Consider the following 21,198-nt stretch of genomic DNA (forward strand, 5'->3'; position numbering starts at 1 on the left):
TATTATATTCTGCCTGGAGCACTTTTTCATCCTGGTGGTGCAGGTGGGATGTAGGTTATTCAGCCTGATGGTTTCAAAGCTGGAGGAAATACCACCTGTGTCCTAACAGGACTCTGGGACCAGCCAGTGTGGTGCATAGTATCAGCTCAAGTGATGACAGCACATAAACATTTAACTCCAAATTAACAGAATGTTCTTGTTTTCAAAAGCTGCTCATCCTTTTGGAGCCTGTGACTGCCTTGTTGTATATGAGTCAATAGTGAAGGAACACAGACAGTACTTAAACTGTCATCTGTGTATGAAAATGGGTCAGATAAAAATGGCAAGTCACAGCTTGCTGAGCAAGAGGTCAGTCACTGAACACCATCTTAATGTTGCCACTAATGTCTTTTTGGATCTGTAACACTCAAAGCAAAGTTACAAATGAGTGCTAGAGGAATGCTTCAGGTTGTTATATACAGCTAGAAACCTTGCCTGTAATTCCAAAAGCTTAGACCAGTGATCCAAGAGACACCTTTCAGTTAATTGAGAAACTGAGTGCAATTTATACTGTGGGTTTTCTAATACTTCTTCACAGCAGCTCAAGGAAAACAAACCTATAGTCTGGCTTCTGGGAGGTGGTTGAGCTCTAAGTGATTCTGCCTCATGAGTTTGTAGGATGCCTGAAGAAAGAGTTTTGTCCTAAAACACTTTTTAAATACCACGTGTAAGTGATAGATATAAAGGACAGATGGAGGACCATGAAATAAGTCTGAGGCCTCTCATTGGAGTGATCACAAATCAGACAGCTGATTAAGTTATATTGCCTTGTTTCAAAAATCAGAATTGCTATGCTAAATAGTCTTGAGCTATTTCACTGTGTTTTGGTTAAAGTGGAATGTCTAGACTTTGGGCCACTCTGCCCTTGTGACCACTTCTGTCCAAATGTTACTTCCTACTTGTATGCCAAAACCTGGATTTTAGTTTGTCTTAGCTGTTCTAAAGCTGGGTCATTTTAAAGCTTGTTTTGACTATGACAAAAATGATGGATCTTTTTATAGAGACGTAATAGAATACAGTGTTCAGGAAAGCTTCAGCTTCCAGTTGTGTAGGCATAGTCTTGTCACAAGGGAAGCTAAAATGATATCCTGGTTTCGGCTGGGATAGAGTTAATTTCCTTCCTTGTAGCTGGTACAGTGCTGTGTTTTGGATTTAGTATGAGAATAATGTTAATAACACACTGATGTTTTAGTTGTTGCTAAGCAGTGGTTACACTAAGGATTTCTCATACTGCCCTGCCAGTGAGAAGCTGGGAGGGGACACAACCAGGACAGCTGACCCAAACTGGCCAAAGGGGTATTCCATACTGTATGATGTCATGCTGAACAAAAAAACTGAGGGGAGTTGGCTGGGGGGGCGCAGCTGCTGCTCGGGGACTGGCTGGGCATCGGTTGGCAGGTGGCGAGCAATTGCATTGTGCATCACTTGTTTTGTATATTCTTTTATCATTATTATTTTCCCTTCCTTCTTTGTCCTATTAAATTGTCTTTATCTCAACTGACGAATTTTACTACTTTTTTCTTGATTCTTTCCCCCATCCCACTGTGGGGGAGTGAGTGAACGGCTGTGTGGTGTTTAGCTGCCTGCTGGGTTAAACCATGACAGTTGGGTATATTGACTTCAAAATCTGTTCGATTGTTGTGTTGTATGTTTTGTTTTTTGTTTTTTAAATAGTTATGAGCTAGAACATTTAAAAAAAAAAAAACCACCAAAAACAAAACTGAGGCAATGAAGTCCAAACAGATTCAATGTGTTTCTGATCAAGCAACTTCCTTTGTATTGAGTCACCTAGTGTAGTTGGGGCAGCAGAGATAAAATAGCTCCCAAATACAGAAATGTGAGTCTTAATTGAATGCATTAAACTTGTAAGAGTTTTTTGATACAATTTCTGCTTTTGATCTTAGGGCCTTTCAGTTACCTTGATGATGTCCCATTTAAGATAGGAGACAAATTCACAACCCCAGCGAAGGTTGGATTACCCATTGGTTTCTGCCTGCATGATTCTTCTCAGCTTGTCAGAGAAGCCCAGGTAAGTGATGTGTTTTGCCTTTCCACTCTCTTCCTACTCACCCCTGGCCCCCAACACATGGTGCTGTAAATCACAAGTAGTCACAGTTTGCACACGTGTTCAAATGTTAGTCTTGTTGGTCCCGTAGTGTCATTTCATATGCCAGGCAGTAGCTGCAGAAGATCTGTTAGAATATATAGAAAGATAAAAATGATAGGCTGTGCAAAAAGTTTCTATTTCTTATCACTTTAAAAAGCCTAATAGCATTTATTTTAGTGTATCTACTTCAAAAAAGCACCATGGTTTTGTGTAATAGTTATAGGTCTAAATGTTACCCTGACTAAATTTGAGTAGCGTTTTTAAGAGGAAAAATGGTAAGAACTGATACACCCCTGCTATGGCATACTTGCAGAATCTTGTTTGAGGGTAACAGGTGTTTCTATAACCATACTTTATGGGTTCTCACAATAGCAGGATGAAGAAATAAACTTCCAGTTCTTGTTTTCTGCGCAGTTCTGAGTGGGAATTCTTTTTCAGCTGTAGGGCAAACAGGTTACAGCTTGGCACGGATGACTTCCAGGTCTTTGAGGAGCATGTCTCTGTTACCATAAACTCTTGGTAGCATAAAATCAATTGCTTTAGCATAAATGTTGAAAATCTAATCTCCAAATCTAATCTACAAATGCAGGTTGTGATACAGGAAATCTAATGGAACTATGTTGTCTCATTTGGATCCATGATTTTCCTTGGTCAGTCCAAACTGATGATTGTTTTCACTTCAGCTGTGACAGATTGCTGTAGATGACTCTGCATTTTTTTTCCCTGCCCTGCAACTCATCCACTGGAGAGCTGAATATCTGAATTACCCTACATCATGGCTTTTTCATTATAACCATTAAATGATTACCTGATTGTCCTAATACACACATTTCCACCCAGCTAAGTTGGTGTGGGAGAGCTAAAGGAGACTCTAATGTCTTATTGCTGGCTTCATAGTGCTATGTCTCCATTTTCCTGCCAAGCTGAGGCTCCAAGTATAGTATGCCAAATTGGACTGCAACACCTTGCATAATATGATGTGACTATGTAGACTATGCATCTCGCAGTGCAATTTGACTTTTTTTACAGCTGTAGTGAGAGCTGTTTAAAAAAAAAAGTGCAGGGAAACAAAACTGCTTGAAGCCATATATTTTATATAAATATCCCCCATTTTTTTAATATTAAAAAAAATACGGCTTTAGTCCATCTTGGGGGGTATGTGTGTATATATAACCACACACACACACAACTAAGATAGCTCTGCTCAGATAGCAAAGAATGTATAATGAGTAGTGCCCAGCACTTCTGCCAGTGAGTTGTTTTTCAAAGTCACCTTGCTGATAAACAGTGTATCGCACCTCTTGGAGTCTTAGAGCTGAGGGAAGGGAAAACTGTTATACAGTTGAGACAACAGTCTCCAGGATCTCGCTGGAGTCTCCTGTAGGATAGGATGTGACGCAACACATAGTGAGTCCCAGAAAAGCCTAGTAGAGGCCTAGCAAGCCTTGCTGGTTTGTTGCTCTTTATAGCTAGGAATTTGTATGACCTACCAGTCCCATGGCAAGAGCACTCCTGTTTGGTTCTGTGCTGTTATACTGGCAAGGATATCTTATGACTTCTTGTGAGTCACAGGTAGGTTATACCCTGGACTTAGCTTGTAGGCTGTGTTCTCTGAACACTTTGTGGTTATTTAAAGAGCATTTGAAGCTGTTCATTATTCATAAGATATTACTGCTTTAAGTAATTTAGTCTGTTCAGAATTTTGTCCTCTCAACCAGGCCACTATGGTGGTCAGTAAACTGGTAGTGAGTAGCTTACAAATGCCTTCCTGTGCTAACCTGGCCCTGAAGGAGCTGATGTTAAATGAGAAAAGCTTGTGGGATCCTGTCATGCCAGTAACTGCAGCAAAATCTGCTATTGCAGGTAGTTATCATCGGTGTAGCCAGTATATCCCCTTTGGCTGGTGAGCCATTGGCACTGGAGTAAGAATACCAACCCCTCTTAAACCAGTGGGTATAAAACTCTAATATCAAGTTCCTTAAGAATCTTTTAGGGGGAACTGAGTAATACCGTACCGGTCTTTGGATGCAAAAATACTCTGCTGTAGTTTTGAATGACATGTGGAACTTGTGGACAGGGGGTAGTTCAGTGGTGCCAGATCTGGGTATGATTGTCCATCTAGTAATGCATTAGACTTCCCCTGCTACATCCATTGTCTTGGGGGGAGAGGGTGGGAGGGCTGTGAAACTGATGTTGGGATGATCAGTAGCTCTAAAGCAAAACTAAATGTAGGAAGGAGGCAAAATATGATATTCTAATCCAGACTATAGACAGGTTTTGCTGCTAGAGGCAAAATGAACTACTACTGGTGTCTTCTAGCTTTGCCAGTCTGTAGGTTACAAGAGATACTGGGAAAAAATTGATGCCTGTCCATGGTAACTCATATAGCTCTTATTCTGTTACTTATGTTGATGTTAGAAGTAGTGGTTATGATCCTTATAACTATCTTTTTTTTTTCCCCCCTCTCCTTTCCCTTCTGCCCTTGGTCAGTATGACTTCTCACTGGAAAAGAAAACAATCAAGTGGGCTGAAGATATCAAAAAAATTGAAGCTGCCCAGAGAGAAGCTGAATGCAAGGCAGAAGAAGTGCTAGCGAACTCAAAAGCAGCTCCAGAGGACAGCAACAAAATGGGGTTCTCAGAGGGACCTTGCCCTGAGGCCATGCCTCCTCCTATTAACCCCATCCTCGCTAGCCTGCAGCACAATAATATTCTTACTCCCACGCCAGTCAACAGCAGCGCTGTGAAGCAGAAGGTTCTCAGTTCACCTCATCCAAAAGCAGACTTCAACCCAGCTGATTTTGAATGTGAAGATGACCCATTTGACAAACTGGAATTAAAAACTATCGATGATAAGGAGGAATTAAAAAATATTCTTGAAATTCATGTTGGTACTGCTGGGCCAATTGTTGCCCAGCTGTTAGATAATACTTTGCCCAAAGGAGGGTCTGAGTCTGTGTTGCAAGATGAGGAAGTTCTGGCATCCATAGAAAGGGCCGCGTTGGACTTCAAGCCCCTTCACAAACCCAATGGCTTTATCACTTTACCGCAGTTGGGAAACTGTGAAAAGATGTCCTTGTCTTCCAAAGTGTCCCTGTCCCCTATCACTTCAGTGAGCAATATCAAATCCCTGTCCTTTCCTAAACTTGACTCTGATGAGAGTGATCAAAAATCATCAAAGCTCACGAGCACTTTCCACAGCACCTCCTGTCTTCGCAATGGCACTTTGCTCAGCTCTTTGCAGACCTGTGCTCAGAGTAAAGCTAGTGAACTGAATGGACACCATATGGTTGGTCTTTCTGCTCTAAATGAGGACAGTGGCATGGAGACATCAACATTATCCTCTTCATCCAGGCTGCCTTTCCTGGCTGTGTCAACAGTTTGTACAGAAGAATCATCATCTCGAAGCACAGTGACTACGGTAAACATGCAGTGGATTAGGATTGGGGTTGCTGGGGAGATGTGGAGGTGCGGAGGCAAATGTTGCTTCTGAAATGTCCTGTCATTTAATGGGAATGGTGTGTAGATCATGTGTGGTAGTTCCTCTTCATTTATGCAGCAAATTGATCAAACAGGTCTTTGCGCTGGCAGTTCTGAACCTCAGATTATTACTCTGCAGGCTTCCTCCAAATCTGATATTTCTAGATCAATTCTGGTGACTTTTCTTTCAGCTTTTCAGTTCTTGTTCGTAGTTGCACACTTTTGAGCTAAGCGTATAAGACATCTTCTTTGTACAGTCCTGCATTCTGTCTTATCCAACTGAGATATATCAGATTCTGAACTGCTCTTAGGTTTTGAGTTAAATCTCTGCTAGATTTGTTCCTTGGCTTGCTTATTTGCTGGGAATAATGGGAAATGCAGGCTTTTCAAGGAATAGAAGTGATAATAGATTAAAAACACATGTGCTGTGTCATTCAGGGAAGAAAAAAGTGCTGTGGTGAAAGGATTGTTGGGGGGGTTGTTTGGGGTTTTTGTTTGTGTTTTTTTTTTTTTTTAAATCTAACCTTTGAAAGGATGACAATGATGGTGGTCTGAAATCTGGTATTTACCCTCTTTCTTGTAAAGGAGGGTGGAAGGATTGCTTTGTGGATACCAAAAGCAGTCTTGAGGATCATCTCAGATCACTAATGTTACATTTGGTTGCTGTACAGCTCTGAGACAGGAGTTTGACGCTTCGTTTCCTCAAACTTGTAGCAAGTTCTCTAAAATTACTTTGGGGACACTTAATTTCACACCAGCTGTTGTCTTTGTCTCTTTGTGAATAAGAGCAGAGATTTGACTAAGCTTGTGGGCTTTTTTCCCCAAAGAACCTTAGATCTGGACACCAATACTCATGAAGCCTAGTGGAAACTGTGTAGTCAAATCTTCTAGCTGGCTCTAAAATAATCTGGTTTCTTCTGTCCAATATAAGCGGTGCTTCAATGGTTCTGTGGTCTTACTGGCATACTGTAGGCTTTTGTGTTGACACCACATGCTCTGAAACAAGTGACACTGCTTTTCTCCTGTTGTTCTTCTCTTTTCAGGCTTAGGTAAATGCATTATTAATTGCGAAATACAGCATTCTGGCAACTAGTGTATTCGTCAGAGCACAGCAGAACAGAGCAGAACAGCTGTTTATTGATCACTAGAACAAATTTAATACAGTAAACTTTGGTAAAAGCAGCAATGTGCTGAGCAACTGCTCACTGCTACAGATCACAGGTTTGAGAGGTGATTGTATGATCGTATGTAGCTCAGGTGAAACCTCGAAGTATGACACATCTCTAGGGATTAACATGAAAGATCACTTACAACTACATAGATGGGCATTCAGATAGCCAAATTTTTCACTCTAATTATTCAAATCTCTATGCTGGATTAAAACACATTAAAGACCAAGAGGGAAGGTGTATTCTTGAGAATGCTGTAAGGGAAGATACAAACTGATAAACAAACACAAAATAGTCTTACTAGGAGAAGTAATAAAGATCTTCATTTGAAACTATTTCTGCTTTGGAAGTAGCAAACCAAGAAATAGGTATGCCAACAGAACTAGTTCTTTCTGTTTCAGTTCCAAGACTTCAGAATATACTTGTTTCATATTTCCACAATATGGTCCCAGTGGCTGGAAAATGACAGCTGAGCTGCAAGAAATTGAAGTAAATGTAACAAAAATCCTCAGAGTATGAAAATGATAGAAGGAAGTCAGTCATCCCTGTGGCTGGGAGCAGAAGGGTTGTGTGTCCTTTTTCTTCAAGGTTACACAAGAATAAGCCTGTCCTTTTTAGAAAGCCTCAGGACAATTATATGTCCCAGTGTATTCCACAGTGATTTTATATATATATTTATTTTTTCTCACAAGACTAGAAATTGTAACTTTGGATTTGGAGTTACCACTGGAGTCTTTCCATCCAAAAAACCCTAAATCCAATTCACTGTTAAAGCATAAACTTGTGATTTCTGAGGCTGCACTGATTCTGTCCTGGGTGCCCCCCCCCCCCCCCCCCCCCCCCCGAGTATCTTTTTGAAGCTCACTAGTTTGCTTTTTGCAGCATTGGCAGAGGAAGAAATGACTAGTGAAGACAACAGGTTGGAATTAAACAAAGCTGGTCAGAGACCTGATTAGTATGATGTATTTTATTTACAGAAATCTCTGGTTACAGGATGGGGCACTCCTGGTGGACCATTCAGAATATATACTGCTGCAGTAGCATGATGTGTGTGGACACACCAGCTGCAGGCAGGGCTCCCGGCCTCTGTATGAAGTCCCTAAAAGTAAGCGCAGTGTGCAAGCACATACTGAAAGCACTGCATGTCTGCTTCTTGAAGGGCACTGAAATGCAAGTTTGAGATGTAAGGGAGCGTGGCTGCTGAGTGACCAGTCCTGGCTTTGTCCCCTGCAATTCCTTTAGGTGTTTCCCTCCTCTGCTGGAAGTCACTGACCACAAGCTGTCAAGCTCAAATAGAGCGAGGAGGAGTTGGTTTTCCTGGACTCCTGAATCTCTGGTGTCAGAAGCAGTTTTGGTTTTCCTGACTGCAGCATCAGTAACAAAGCATTATCCTTCAATTTGATAACCAGCTGATTTCAGGGCTACTCCAGACCCCTATTTCAGTGTATTCCATATTCTAGTGCTTTTTGCTCTAGCAAAAGTGCCTGGAGGAAGGGGGTTGTTGTGGTTTAACCTCAGCTGGCAACTGAGCACTACACAGCTGCTTGCTCACTCTCCCTCCCCCCCCCCCAGGTGGGATGGGGGAGAGAATTGGAAGAGTAAAAGTGAGAACTTGTGGGTTGAGATAAAAACAGTTTAATAATTGAAATAGAATAAAATAGAAATAATAATGATAAAAGAATATACAAAGCAAGTGATGCACAATGCAATTGCTCACCACCCACTGACTGATGCCCAGCCAGTCCCCGATGCCACTCGTCACCAGTCTCCATCTGGACATTGAGCCGTTGACCACTACCCTCTGGATGTGACCATCTAACCAATTCCTCACCCACCGGACAGTCCACCCATCAAATCCATACCTCTCCAGTTTAGAGAGAAGGGTGTTGTGGGGGACTGCGTCAAAGGCCTTACAGAGGTCCAGAGAGATGACATCTGTAGCCCTTCCTGTGTCCACTGATGTAGTCACCCCATCAGAGAAGGCCACTAGGTTAGTCAGGCAGGACTTGCCCTTGGTGAAGCCATGCTGGCTGTCTCCAGTCACCTCCCTGTCCTCCATGTGCCTTAGCATAGCTTCCAGGAGGATCTGTTCCATGATCTTCCCAGGCACAGAGCTGAGACTGACTGGCCTGTAGTTCCCCGGGTCTTCCTTTCTTCCCTTTTTAAAAATGGGGGTTATGTTCCCCCTTTTCCAGTCAGTGGGAACTTCTCCGGACTGCCACGACTTCTCAAATACGATGGATAGTGGCTTAGCAACTTCATCTACCAGTTCCTTCAGGACCCATGGATGGATCTCATCGGGTCCCATGGACTCGTGCACCTTCAGGTGCCTTAGATGGTCTCGAACCTGATGTTCTCCCACAGTGGGCGGCTCTTCATTCTCCCAGTCCCCGCCTTTGCCTTCTGCGGCTTGGGCGGTGAGGCTCGGGTACTTGCCAGTGAAGACCAAGGCAAAAAAGTCATTGAGTACCTCTGCCTTCCCCGTATCCTTCCCCGTATCCCGGGTAACCAGGTCTCCCGTTTCATTCCGGAGAGGGCCCACATTTTCCCTCGTCTTCCTTTTATCCCTGACATACCTATAGAATCTTTTCTTGTTGCCCTTGATGTCCCTGGCCAGATTTAATTCTATCAGGGCTTTAGCTTCCCTAACCTGATCCCTGGCTGCTCAGACAATTTCTCTGTATTCCTCCCAGGCTACCTGTCCTTGCTTCCACCCTCTGTAGGCTTCCTTTTTGTGTTTGAGTTTGTCCAGGAGCTCCTTGTTCATCCATGCAGGCCTCCTGGTGTTTTTGCCTGACTTCCTCTTTGTTGGCATGCATCGCTCCTGAGCTTGAAGGAGGTGATCCTTGAATATTACCCAGCTTTCTTGGGCCCCTCTTCCCTCTAGGGCTTTGTCCCATGGCGCTCTACCAAGCAGATCCCTGAAGAGGCCAAAGTCTGCTCTCCTGCAGTCCAGGGTAGTGAGCTTGCTGTGCGCCCTCCTCGGTGCCCTAAGGATCTTGAACTCCACCATTTCGTGGTCACTGCAGCCCAGGCTGCCCTTGAGCTTCACATTCCCCACCAGCCCCTCCTTGTTGGTGAGAACAAGGTCCAGCATAGCCCCTCTCCTCGCTGGCTCCTCTGCCACTTGGAGAAGGAAGTTATATCATCGATGCATTCCAGGAACCTCCCGGATTGCTTATGCCCTGCCATGTTGTCCCTCCAACAGATGTCGGGGTGGTTGAAGTCCCCCACGAGGACCAGGGCTTGTGAGCGTGAGGCTGCTCCTATCTGTCTATAGAGGGCCTCATCCGCTCGGTCTTCCTGGTCGGGTGGCCTGTAGCAGACCCCCACCGTAATGTCACCTGTCCCTGCCTTCCCTTTAATTCTGACCCATAAGCTCTCGGTTGGCTCCTCATCCATCCCCAGGCAGAGCTCCATGCACTCCAGCTGGTCATTGACATAGAGGGTGACACCCCCTCCTTGTCTCCCCTGCCTGTCCTTCCTAAAGGGCCTGTATCCCTCCATCCCAACACTCCAGTCATAGGAGCCATCCCACCACATCTCCGTGATGCCAATAAGGTCGTAGCCCTGCAGGCGTGCGCATGTCTCTAACGCCTCTTGGTTATTCCCCATGCTACGTGCGTTTGCATAGAGGCATTTAAGTTGGGCCCCCGATGAAGCTGTCTTACTGGCTGGAGTTCCTTTGTGCTGCTCTTCAGGCGCTCTCCTGCTGACCTGTGTTCCTTCTCCAGGCTCTGGGCATCTATTGCTGGCCCTGGCATCAAACTGGTAGGAGTGGGATGGACTGAGGTTCCCCTCCCCCGGCATCTCTAGTTTAAAGCCCTCTTCACCAGCTTGGCAAGCCTATGACCGAAGATCATAGGTCCTTGACTGGTGTAAGCACTACTCAGCAACAACTAAAACATCAGTGTGTTATTAACATTATTCTCATACTAAATCCAAAACACAGCACTGTACCAGCTACTAGGAAGAAAATTAACTCTATCCCAGCCGAAACCAGGACAGGGGTGTGTGAAGAGCTTTGAACCCCTCTACCACCATGAGGAGAAGTTCTTGGGTAAACCAGTCCATCAGACTGAACATGATTTCTCAGGCTTTGTCTCCTAGAAAAGATAAATTCTTATCCTGGAGATGAAAATGGGCAGAAATGCAGAACAAAGCCTCCTTTTTTTTTTTTTTCCTCCCAATAGATGGAATTTGCCAAAATCCTAATATATATTCTCAAAATTGCTTTTCTATAAAGAGTTTTTTGTTGTTGTGGTGTGGTTTGGGGGGTGGGGATGTTTTGGTTTTGTGGGGTTTGTTTTTGTTTGGGCCCAAAGAAGGCCTTTCTGAAAGAAGTGGACAAGCTTTCAAGTGATCTATGTTGGCTTAAAAAGGTATTAAGGAAAGGCAATAAATAGAGGCTCTTGGTCCAAAGTAATTTCTTGTAGTCTTTTCTAATTTGATTTAAAGTGCAGGAAGACTTTTAAATGGATTAATTGAAACGTGCAGATTTGATGGGGCAAAGTTCTGACTTTGCACTCCTGTTACCTTGGGCAAAGTAGTATAAAGTGATGGGTTGGTTCTGCCCTCTGGTAGCCTGGTTCTGCAGAAACGGTGCAGGTGTACAGCAGGGAACTTTACTCAGTCTTGTTGGTGTACTGGGAATGGGATCAAGCATTGGGTGTTAGTAGAAAAATCACATGCTCTTTTTAGCCAGTGTGCCATATTGCTCATATATGGTGTATGAAATACAGTGCTTTGAGAGTAGAAAAGGGGTATATGTTTCTCTTACCCCTTCTCATGGTCAAAAAAAATCAAGGGAAGTCTCTAGGCAATGACTGAAGTTACCACTGTCATTCAGGCAGCGTAGCACTGGGTCAAGAGCTGAACAGGAGCCAATGTGTTACACTGAGCTGTATGAACATGTAGCAGTCATGGTGACAGAATAAACAAGCTTACAATTATGAGGGGGGACACATCCTTCTTGGAGTATAATCTGTTTTTGTAGAGTGGTGAGAGAAGAAACAATCTTTATGATGGCTATTCTATAACTATACACAACTGCGTAACATCTGCATCTCAATGTGGAAGCCTGATCAGACCACAAGTCTCCCTAGTATGGTAGACTTATCCCCAGATCTCTCCATAAAACCCTTCTCCCCCAGCTGTAGCAAATTCTGTTCACTGGTGCATAATGTTCATAGTCATCTTATTCGTGTGTTGTCCAACAGGTACACCCAGACTACAAGGAAACAGAAATCCCTGTGGTAAGTTCCCAAATACCTGTGTGCTTGCACTGGATTGTGTTTCTGAAAGTCTCCTGAAGTAGTGTTCCTTTGAGTACAGAAAATCATAGGTGATGAGTAAACTTGGGGTGAAGGAAGCAATCTCCATGCTTCCTCTAAGGCACAGGGTTTGGCTGTGTCATAAGGACCTTCACTGTTGCAAAGGTTTGGTATTGAAAGGTTTTGGTCCCACCGGTAGGAGAGGGTATATTGCAAAGCATCTGGGTTGTTGATTGTTTTGAGGGTAAAAAGAGTATGGTGGGAGTCAGACTATGTGCACTGCTTGGTTTCATCCTAACAGTGAGTAACTTCCCAAGGGCAGTCTAGAAAGCCTCTTGGATTAATTACATGTGATATCCTGGTTCTGCGCTAGCCAGAAACAGGATGTGGGGATGCAGATGACGACCATCACCTCAGCCTCTGGGTTTTCCCCTTTAGGTAATGCACCAAAACTTCCCAGTGTCTAAAGTGCCCAATAACACCAACTGCACAAAGCAGTTGGGTGGCCCCGCTCCTGAACTACAGCAGGTCCTCTCCGTTAGCGAGAGGCAGTGCATAGAGACGGTTGTCAACATGGGGTACTCGCCTGAGAATGTTCTGAAAGCTATGAAGAAGAAGGGACAGAACATAGACCAGGTAAGAGCTTGTGCAACGGGAAAGAAATCCTTGATTGGATGCTGACTCTGCTGAGAAACAACCTTGGGTTTGCAAAATGGATGGGGGGGAATACTTTTATTCTAACAAGGGGTTGTAGCCTGTAGCTGCTGCAATATTAACTGCTAGAGAACTTGTCATCTGGCAGTAAAGGCTCCCAAAACCAAGGAAAAGTGTCTGCATGTTTCTTATGAGAGACTGCTTGAGTCAGCCACACCTGTGGGTGCTGGGTCAGAGCTGCACTGAGCTTGGGATGGGCCCTTAGCTCTACATGAAGCTGGGAGAGGTACTGGATCTTCCCAGGAGCCACAAAACCATCTGAAGGAAGCTTAGCGTGGCTCTATGCCATGCTTAGTGCTGTGTGACAAAAAACCAGCCAGTTTCCCTTGTTCTGAGCACGGGTTATGATGCTGATCTCTCTCCTTGTAGAGAGATTGGCCCCTGTAGGCTTATGACAGCCCTGAAAGGCTCTCACAAGGCACCACTGACTGACTCTTTTTGTGTGCTCTGGTTGTGGTGCTTCCTGCTTCATGTGTTGCCTCAAACGCTTGCTAAAACCAGGTCACATAGCATAGAGCGCTGCAGGGTGAAGTGTGGCTCTGGGTCTTGGATCTGCTTCAAACAAACACTTTAAAGCAGGGAGAGTGTGGCCAAACTTTCCGTGCTGACCCTAAGCAGGCTGTGTGCGCTGCACAGAGCATCGCCTGGCGGGACTGTGCCTGTCACCTGGGGAGGAGGAGTGTCCCAGTGACTTCTGCTTGTGGAGCTGATCTGCTTGCCCACTACCTATGCATTGAGAGCCGTTTAAGCTGTGCACTGGAGTGAACTGTAGTATCAAATGGAAAAAAAAAAAAAAGGCCCTTAAGAGGGCAGTTTTAAATCCTGCTGTATTTGCAGGCTGTGTTCTTTTGCCTTCCTAGAATTACCTATCTGACCTTTCCCTGTACCTCTCAAAGCTGAGGACAGATGAGAAATTTGGTAGCGATTTCTGGGTGTGTGAGCTGGGATTTGCAGCTCACTCACCAGTATGCTGAGTTGATCTTAAAAGGCTGACTGCTTTCAGATTGCATCAGCTCTTGCGGCTGTCTGAAAGGAAGCTAAAAGCTGACACATCTTGACTGCTGGACCTACAGTTTCATTTTAAAAACTTGTAGTATAAAAAGCACAGTTAAACTTCTGCCTTCTGCTCAGTGATCAGGCACGGAAGGCTAAAGATAGGTTTCTGAGACTTTTGACTAGAGTGGAAGGTGACATTCAGAGCTGGTGGGAGAGCGCAGGAGGACAGAAGGGCTCATTTTTTTTTCTCTGAACAAGCTCTTGCATAAAGAGCGTCTCAACTCTACTAGGAAGGACTTTATCTCGGTCCCTGGTGAAGCCTGGGGTAGAGCTGTGCTTAGCCCTTCTGTGTGTACAGGGATGGTATTCAACCGCGCGCTGCGAATGCCATTCTGCAAACTTAGCTTCTTTTCTTCATTCCCCACAGGTCTTGGATTACCTGTTTGCACATGGACAGCTTTGTGAGAAGGGCTTTGATCCACTTCTTGTTGAAGCAGCTTTGGAAATGCACCAGTGTTCAGAGGAGAAGGTGAGGGCACAATGTGCTAAGTAATAGAGAGAATGTGCTGTGATGGGGAATTCCAGCAGCAGTTCTTCTGGCTGATGTAATTCTGGCTTTCGTGGTAATGCTGCCTTATTTCCAAAACTGACTGCTGAAGGACATCCTTGCAGTGATAAAGTGAATATGTGTTAAAATATTAGAGTTCTTCTGCATTGCTTTATCACTCACTTGAATGCATTTTTATGGGGACAGGATTTATTAAAGACCCTGCTTATTCTCATTATAATGTTCTGAACCCAGAGTTCTCTTGTGGGCGAGGTGTTTGGTACAGACAGTTAATTTCAGAAGCAGCAAATTATCTTTCAAACCCTGCCAGCCTGCCCTGGCTGTGCATTTTCTCCCTTGTACAAATGCATCTGCCTGGCTGCTCAGCAAATTGGATTAGGGCTCGCTCTGGAAGAAGCTAGAAAATAGTTTTTTGGGGTCTGGTTCACTGTCTGGCTGCTTTACCAGCACCAAAGGTACAGAGGCAGGAGCAGGTAGCCAGGGCAGAGGACAGCAGGATCTTTTGAAGTTTGGCCAGCCTGTTGTGTGCCAATATGAAATCTTTAGAGGTGCAACCCAACCCCCCCCAGACATATATATGCCTTTCTTGAACTTAGTGATGAGCTTGCAAACAGAAGTGGGAGAAGTGACTGAGTTCAGGAAACACATTTGCTACTGGCTTAACTCCAAAATTGGAAATCGCTAATCTCTGATTGTCCATTTCAACCTGGGTTTTTTTTTGTTTGGTTGTTTTTTTGGTGGTTGTTGTGTGTCCCCCCTGGAGTGGAGTAGAGACCCTGTAAATGGCAGAAGGTTCATAAAAGTCTGATCAGTTGATTCACTTGTTACTTTATTTTTTCAAAGCTCAGGAAGGATTCGTGGTTGATGTTGGTAGTATTGGACACAGTGTGTCCAATAGGATTTGTGCTAATCTTCCAAGTTTGCCCTAGATCTGAAGAGCCATTTGATAGCAAGGACTACTGTACTGTTCCCAAAGTCAAAGTAACTTTAAAAAAAATTCAGATGTAGCAGTAGCTGCTAGATGGGGGAGCAGGGTGACATTAATCAGAGTCTGAATTAGGCCAGGCTGATAAGTTTCCTACTGGGAGAGACACCCCAACAGACTGAACTTTGCCCTTGCTGAAGAGGATTTTGGAAATGCAGGACTGCAAACACAGGGGACTGAAAGTGAGGCTCTGTGGGCTACTGCACCCAGAGCTCTGCCAGCTCTCATGTGAGTGGACTTTCTCCCAACGGAGCTGGACCAGGCTGTACTTGGGGAGTAGGAATCTACCCCATGAGGTGCTCAGTTGCTGAAGACTGGCTCTGTGCTAAACCTCCACCAAGCACTGATCCTCTTCTTTTGCAAATAATGGACTGTCTGTGTCTTTCAGATCACAGAACTTCTCCAACTAATGAGTCAATTTAAAGAAATGGGCTTTGAACTAAAAGACATTAAGGAGGTCTTATTATTACATAACAACGACCAACACAATGCTTTGGAAGATCTAATGGCCCGTGCAGGAGCCAGCTGAAAACACATTCCTGGATTCTTAGCATGCAATGGAGCAGGACCAACCCCGCCACCTTCGCATCCAGTGTGACTTGCTCTCTGCAGGAAGGAGTCTGGCTTTTCACATACATGGGAGAGTGACTGAGCAAGCCCACCCGCGTGCATCACTCCAGCGTTTCTCTTTCAACTGAGAGCCAACTTTCTTTCTTAAATTAAATTTTTAAAGTGTCCTTTCCTAAGTTTTTCCTTTTTCCAGCTTGGCCACGGAGAGTTTAGACTGCTCAACCTCTACTGGAATTGTACATAGGTAGAGACAGGAGTGTTTTCTCCCCCTCACTGTTGCACTGGAGTTGGACAGAAGAATACTAAGTTGTTTCTGAAACTAGGATGATTTGGTTCTTTGAAGCTGCTTTCATGGTGTCTGCTTGTACTGAATTACTTGACTGTGTCACAGTCCAGATTAACTGGTTAAATTTGACCTTTAGTGCAATGGAGTTTTACTTCTTGGTTGAAAGTTAATCTGTAACTTAGTAAAACACTGGTTCAGAAACTGTCGCTATGCATAAAGAGAGAAGCTGTTCCTCTTGTTTTGGTTTTTTTTGGGTTTTTTTAACCCATGCATCCAACACTTCTGCCAGACGTGAGCATCCAATGCGGAGTGGTGTGTAAGTTCTCTTCAAACAGGTAAGCTGTGAACTCTACCTGGACCTGCAACTTGTGTTGGTTCTTGAACCTGAAGGCCGAGAGCTTGGGGCTCAGTATTCTTAATCCCCCCAGGTTTGTAGGATATTTAAGACAATGCCCTGCTAGGAAATCAGTTATCTTTTTGTTTTAAATAATACTCACTCAGCGTGATGCAGGAAGTTTCTTTCAAGCACTTTCTTTAAAACAAATATACTCACTGCATTAGTTCCATTTCTCACACTGCTATAGAATTACATAATAACATCTAGTACTAGAAATCAGGTTTTGGGTTGGTTTTGATAGTTCAAAGTATTACGTTGTACATTGTTCAAGTTCTAAATACATAAAATATCAGCAGTCTTGAGGAATCCTTAAAGTAACTTGCTAAATATTTTGATTCTGCAGAAGAACAACTAACAAAACCCTCAAATATAACTCCCAGTGTCATGATTCCCATCTCTCATGCTCTTTGGCTTCAGCAGATGAAGAATGTGCTGGATCCTGCCTGCCCAGGTGCTGCCTGCTCCTGTAGGCACATGTGAACACTGTCTGTTGGGCAGAACAACCAGAGGTCTCCAGGCAGACGGCTGCAGTGGTGGAACAGGCTGCTCTTTTTCTGTGGCTTATTCTTGTTTTGTTGCAAAAACCAAGCCTAGGGATCCAAACTCATGTTAAAGCATGGAGCTGGGAGTATTGGACTTTGGGAGGGGAAAACGGCTCAGCTCATTGCCTCAGTTTAAGCTTTTCAGTAGGAGGTTTTAGCTCATCAGGACCCTGAAGAAGAGGGCATTTGTCTCCATTATGTTGTTAACTATATGACCAAAACATCTAATTTGGGTCCAGTGTTAACTCCTAGAATTCGGTGAGATGCTCAACTATCTTAATTACATGCCTTTACTTAAAACAAAACAATGCTGAGGAGAGATGTAGCTGGCAAGTATCTAGGAGATGTGGAGATAGATGATGAGTAGGACCAGGGCAGATTGCCTGGCATCGTATCCCGTAGCATTGAGCTTCACCAGCTTCTAGTGGTGGGGTTGAAATTAAAACTTGTCTAAGAAGGACATTCAGCAGCTGGTGAGTCAGCAGCTGCTGCCTCTGTGGGTGCAGGTAAAGCAGTTGCCCAGCTTTTCTTCCCAGGTGAGAAACGTGACATTTTGAAACAAGGAAATGGGGTTCCTGATTAGTCAGAAAAGCTGGAAAACAAAACTTAAACTGCTTTACTGTCACTGCTGAGAGCATTTGTTTGTGTTGCTTGTTTCAGTTTTCTCAAATGAATATCCAAACAAATCCCTGTCTGGTACTAGACAGTCCTTAAGGGGCAAGAAGTCTTGCCAGTGAAGAAACAACTATTCAGACCAAATCTCTGAATAAAATCATCTCTTTGGTTGTGTTTAATGTGTGTTAAGTTTTTTTTTCAATCCCCCCACTACAGTAACTACTCTGCTGATGGAGACTGTTGTAGAGGTGAGAGCAGAGGTGAAGATGGGAAGCGATACCTGTAAAGCTGGTTTCCTCCTTCCAAAGAGATGTACCTGTCTGTCTTCCCTGGTGGTGCTGCTCTTGCTTCGTCAGTGAGGTTTCTGGATTTACATCTGTATTGGGTTTGCGTGGCAAGGTTTTGGTAGCAGAGGGGCTACAGGCGTGGCTTCTGTGAGAAGATGCCAGAAGCTGCCCCCATGTCTGATAGAGCCAATGCCAGCTGGCTCCAAGATGGACCCACTGCTGGCCAAAGCTGAGCAGTGATAGTGGTAGCGCCTCTGTGATAACATATTTAAGAAGGGGGGAAAAAACTGCTGCACAACAGCAGCTGGAAGAGAGGAGTGAGAATATGTGAGAGAAACAACTATACAGACACCAAGGTCAGTGAAGGAGGGGGAGGAGGTGTACTAGGGGCTGGAGCAGAGATTTCCCTGCAGCCCGTGGTGAAGACCATGGTGACGCAGGTTGTTCCCCTGCAGCCCATGGAGGTCCATGGTGGAGCAGATATCCACCCTGCAGCCCATGGAGGACCCCATGCCAGAGCAGGTGGATGTGCCCCGAAGGAAGCTGTGACCCCATGGAGAGCCTGTGCTGGAGCAGGCTCCTGGCAGGAACTGTGACCCTGTGGAGAGGAGCCCATGCTGGAGCAGGTTTTCTGGCAGGACTTGTGACCCCGTGGGGAACCCACGCTGGAGCAGTCTGTTCCTGAAGGACTGCACCCTGTGGAAAGGACCCATGCTGGAACAGTTCATGGAGGACTGTCTCCCATGGGTGGGACCCCATGCTGGAGCAGGGGAAGGGAGTGAGGAGGAAGGAGCAGCAGAGACGATGTGTGATGAACTGACTGCAACCCCCATTCCCCATCCCCCTGTGCCGCTTGGGGGGAGGAGGTAGAGAAATTGGGAGTGAAGTTGAGCCTGGGAAGAAGGGAGGGGTGGGGGGAAGGTGTTTTTAAGATCTGGTTTTATTTCTCACTACCCTACTCTGGTAATAAATTAAATTAGTTTCCCCGAGTCGAGTCTGTTTTGCCCATGATGGTAATTGCTGAGTGATCTCCCTGTCCTTATCTCAACCCACGAGCCTTTTGTTATATTTTTCTCTCCCCTGTCCAGTTGAGGAGGGGGAGTGATAGAGTGGCTTGGAGGGGATTAACCTGGTGGCTTAGGGGAGAGGCACTTCTGAAGAAATGTGTAATAAGTGATACAATGTGATGAGACTTGAATGTTGTTTTAGGTGCCATGCATTGCTATTACTCTGGTATTGTCATTCCCTCCTGTCAAGTTACGAACAAAGCTCAGCCTGGATGTGGGGAGGTCCTGCTGATGGCTGGTGCGAGGCTGGGCTCTGCCCTGCTGCTAGCTGGTGAGATGACGACTGCATCCCTGGTCACACTTGAGACCTTAGGGCTTTTCCTTAGGTTCTCACATCAGATTGATTTATGTACCTGGCACTTGGCACTGTTTTAACTTTGTCAGAGGTTGTTCTGCCTTCTTGCATTAGCTGCTGCCAGATACTGAGGTCTGGATGCCTTGGTGGAAAGGCTTGTGAGGAGAAGTGTAGAGGCAGAGCCAAAATTGGTGGTTGTGCTTTGAGCTAGAGACCACCTGAGCTGCCTCCTGATGGCTCCTGGACAGCAGCAGCCTGTTAAGGGCTCTGACACTGAAGAGCCATCAATCATCCACATGGTGACTGAGGCCTCCCACTCTGCCTGCATGTGGCTGGAGACCTGGTGGGATGAGAGGTGCTGCTGTAGTCATTGCCTTGTTTTGAGGGTGACTTCTTTCTGGGATCCTACAGTCTGTCAGGCAGCGGGAGCTGCAGATGCCCCCATGCCCTAGGGCTGCAGCATGCCCTGAGGCTTTCTTTGGCCGGCCTTGTGGCTCCTGCAGTGGCTTGGCTCTGCCGGAGCACCCCTGGGCAGTGCGGGTTGCTGACCCCAGAGCCTGTGTCAGCAGCTCTTCTGCACAGCATGTGGCTGGGCAGCTCCCCATGCTGGGGAGACCGCCGGCTTCTGCCAGCGGTGCAGCAAAACCTGGTACAAGGGTCATTTTGCTGCTGTCCCTGGCTGTTTGGGTCGGCCGCGCATGGTTGGAGGACAGCTCCTGAAACACTAGCTATGTCAACAGGCCAGGTATGAAGGGGATCTTGGACTGATTCCCAGCCCCAGTTAATCTTTTGCAATCAAACATTTTTACAGGTGTTTTGATCATATCTACTTTAAAACAAATTTTACCGGAGTTCTATAGTAAATTTAATTTTATTTTAATGTCAGTTATTCAAATAAAATATCAAGCATCTGTCATGAGCATTAATAGTCTTTGTTGCACCTGAATACAAAAGTGAACCTATTTTAGTTCTGTATTTATCTGATTGTATGTGGCCAGGCTCTCTTAATCTCTTAGACTGCTGTAACGACAAACAATTTCACGTATGTTCCTCAAGTTGAAATGAAAACCATTCATATCAAGTGTCAGTGCAATATCAAACAGCAGGAAGGGGATGACACTTTTAAAATGCTCATTTAGCACATTTTCACATGAGAATTAAGGCAGCATCTAGGTAACAACCTTAAGAGTGGAGAGAAAAACGTTACTGTTTTTGACAACAGCTTTGGTAGTTTCTGTTGTGTACTAGGAGCCCAGTTTTGGTATCTCTTGGGCATGCAGCACTTCAAGCATGTCCATAGTCCTTTTATTACCAAGGATGGGTGGATTTTCACAGCCAGGGCTGCTTTATTTTTTTTATTTTAGTCAAGTCTCATATTCAGTAGGGAAAAATAAAATTCTGAGAACAGGCTGATAAAATATCACATTTAACAAGGTATAGTCTTGTGGATCGGCTGGATGGCTCCAGTTTAAAAAAAGATTATCAGACCGTGGAAAACTGCTTTTTTTTTTGTTGTTTTGTTTATTTGGGTTTTTTTGTTTTGTAGTATTCCTGGCTATTCCTTCAGGAAGCGAATAGTTCCTGCTCTGGGAACTTGCACTGGGGCTCAGATCTGCCAGACAGACTTGCCTTTTTCACAGTAGACCAGACAGATTCACAGGTGGCTCAAATGTGGTAGCTGACTCAACTCCCATCTCCTCTGTGCATGGAAATTTTTTGTCACTCATCTGTCTTGTTACAACTACCTCTGAAAATACTGAGGCTGTTACTGTAAGTCGGCAGATGATGAACTCTCTAAGACTCAATTTG

The 21,198-nt window shown here is 44.8% G+C and overlaps 1 protein-coding gene across 4 annotated transcripts in view; it reads left to right on the forward strand.

Moving 5' to 3' along the window:
- Positions 1-21,198, forward strand: part of LOC143172002 (ubiquitin-associated protein 1-like) — a 52,844-nt gene that overhangs the window by 23,182 nt on the left and 8,464 nt on the right. For 3 of the 4 annotated variants that reach the window (XR_012997263.1, XR_012997261.1, XR_012997262.1), the window contains exons 3-8: positions 1,944-2,068; positions 4,637-5,566; positions 12,014-12,049; positions 12,506-12,703; positions 14,205-14,306; positions 15,719-16,521. Coding sequence is in view for 1 of the 4 variants with exons in the window: in XM_076361212.1 (XP_076217327.1) it covers positions 1,944-2,068; positions 4,637-5,566; positions 12,014-12,049; positions 12,506-12,703; positions 14,205-14,306; positions 15,719-15,859 (1,532 nt within the window). In the remaining 3 variants the exon portion in view is untranslated. Of the gene's footprint in view, positions 1-1,943; positions 2,069-4,636; positions 5,567-12,013; positions 12,050-12,505; positions 12,704-14,204; positions 14,307-15,718; positions 18,197-21,198 lie in introns of those variants that run through there. The other variant, XM_076361212.1, reaches the window with a different exon arrangement.

Source organism: Aptenodytes patagonicus, chromosome W, assembly GCF_965638725.1.
Source record: "Aptenodytes patagonicus chromosome W, bAptPat1.pri.cur, whole genome shotgun sequence".
NCBI classification, from domain to species: Eukaryota; Metazoa; Chordata; class Aves; order Sphenisciformes; family Spheniscidae; genus Aptenodytes; species Aptenodytes patagonicus.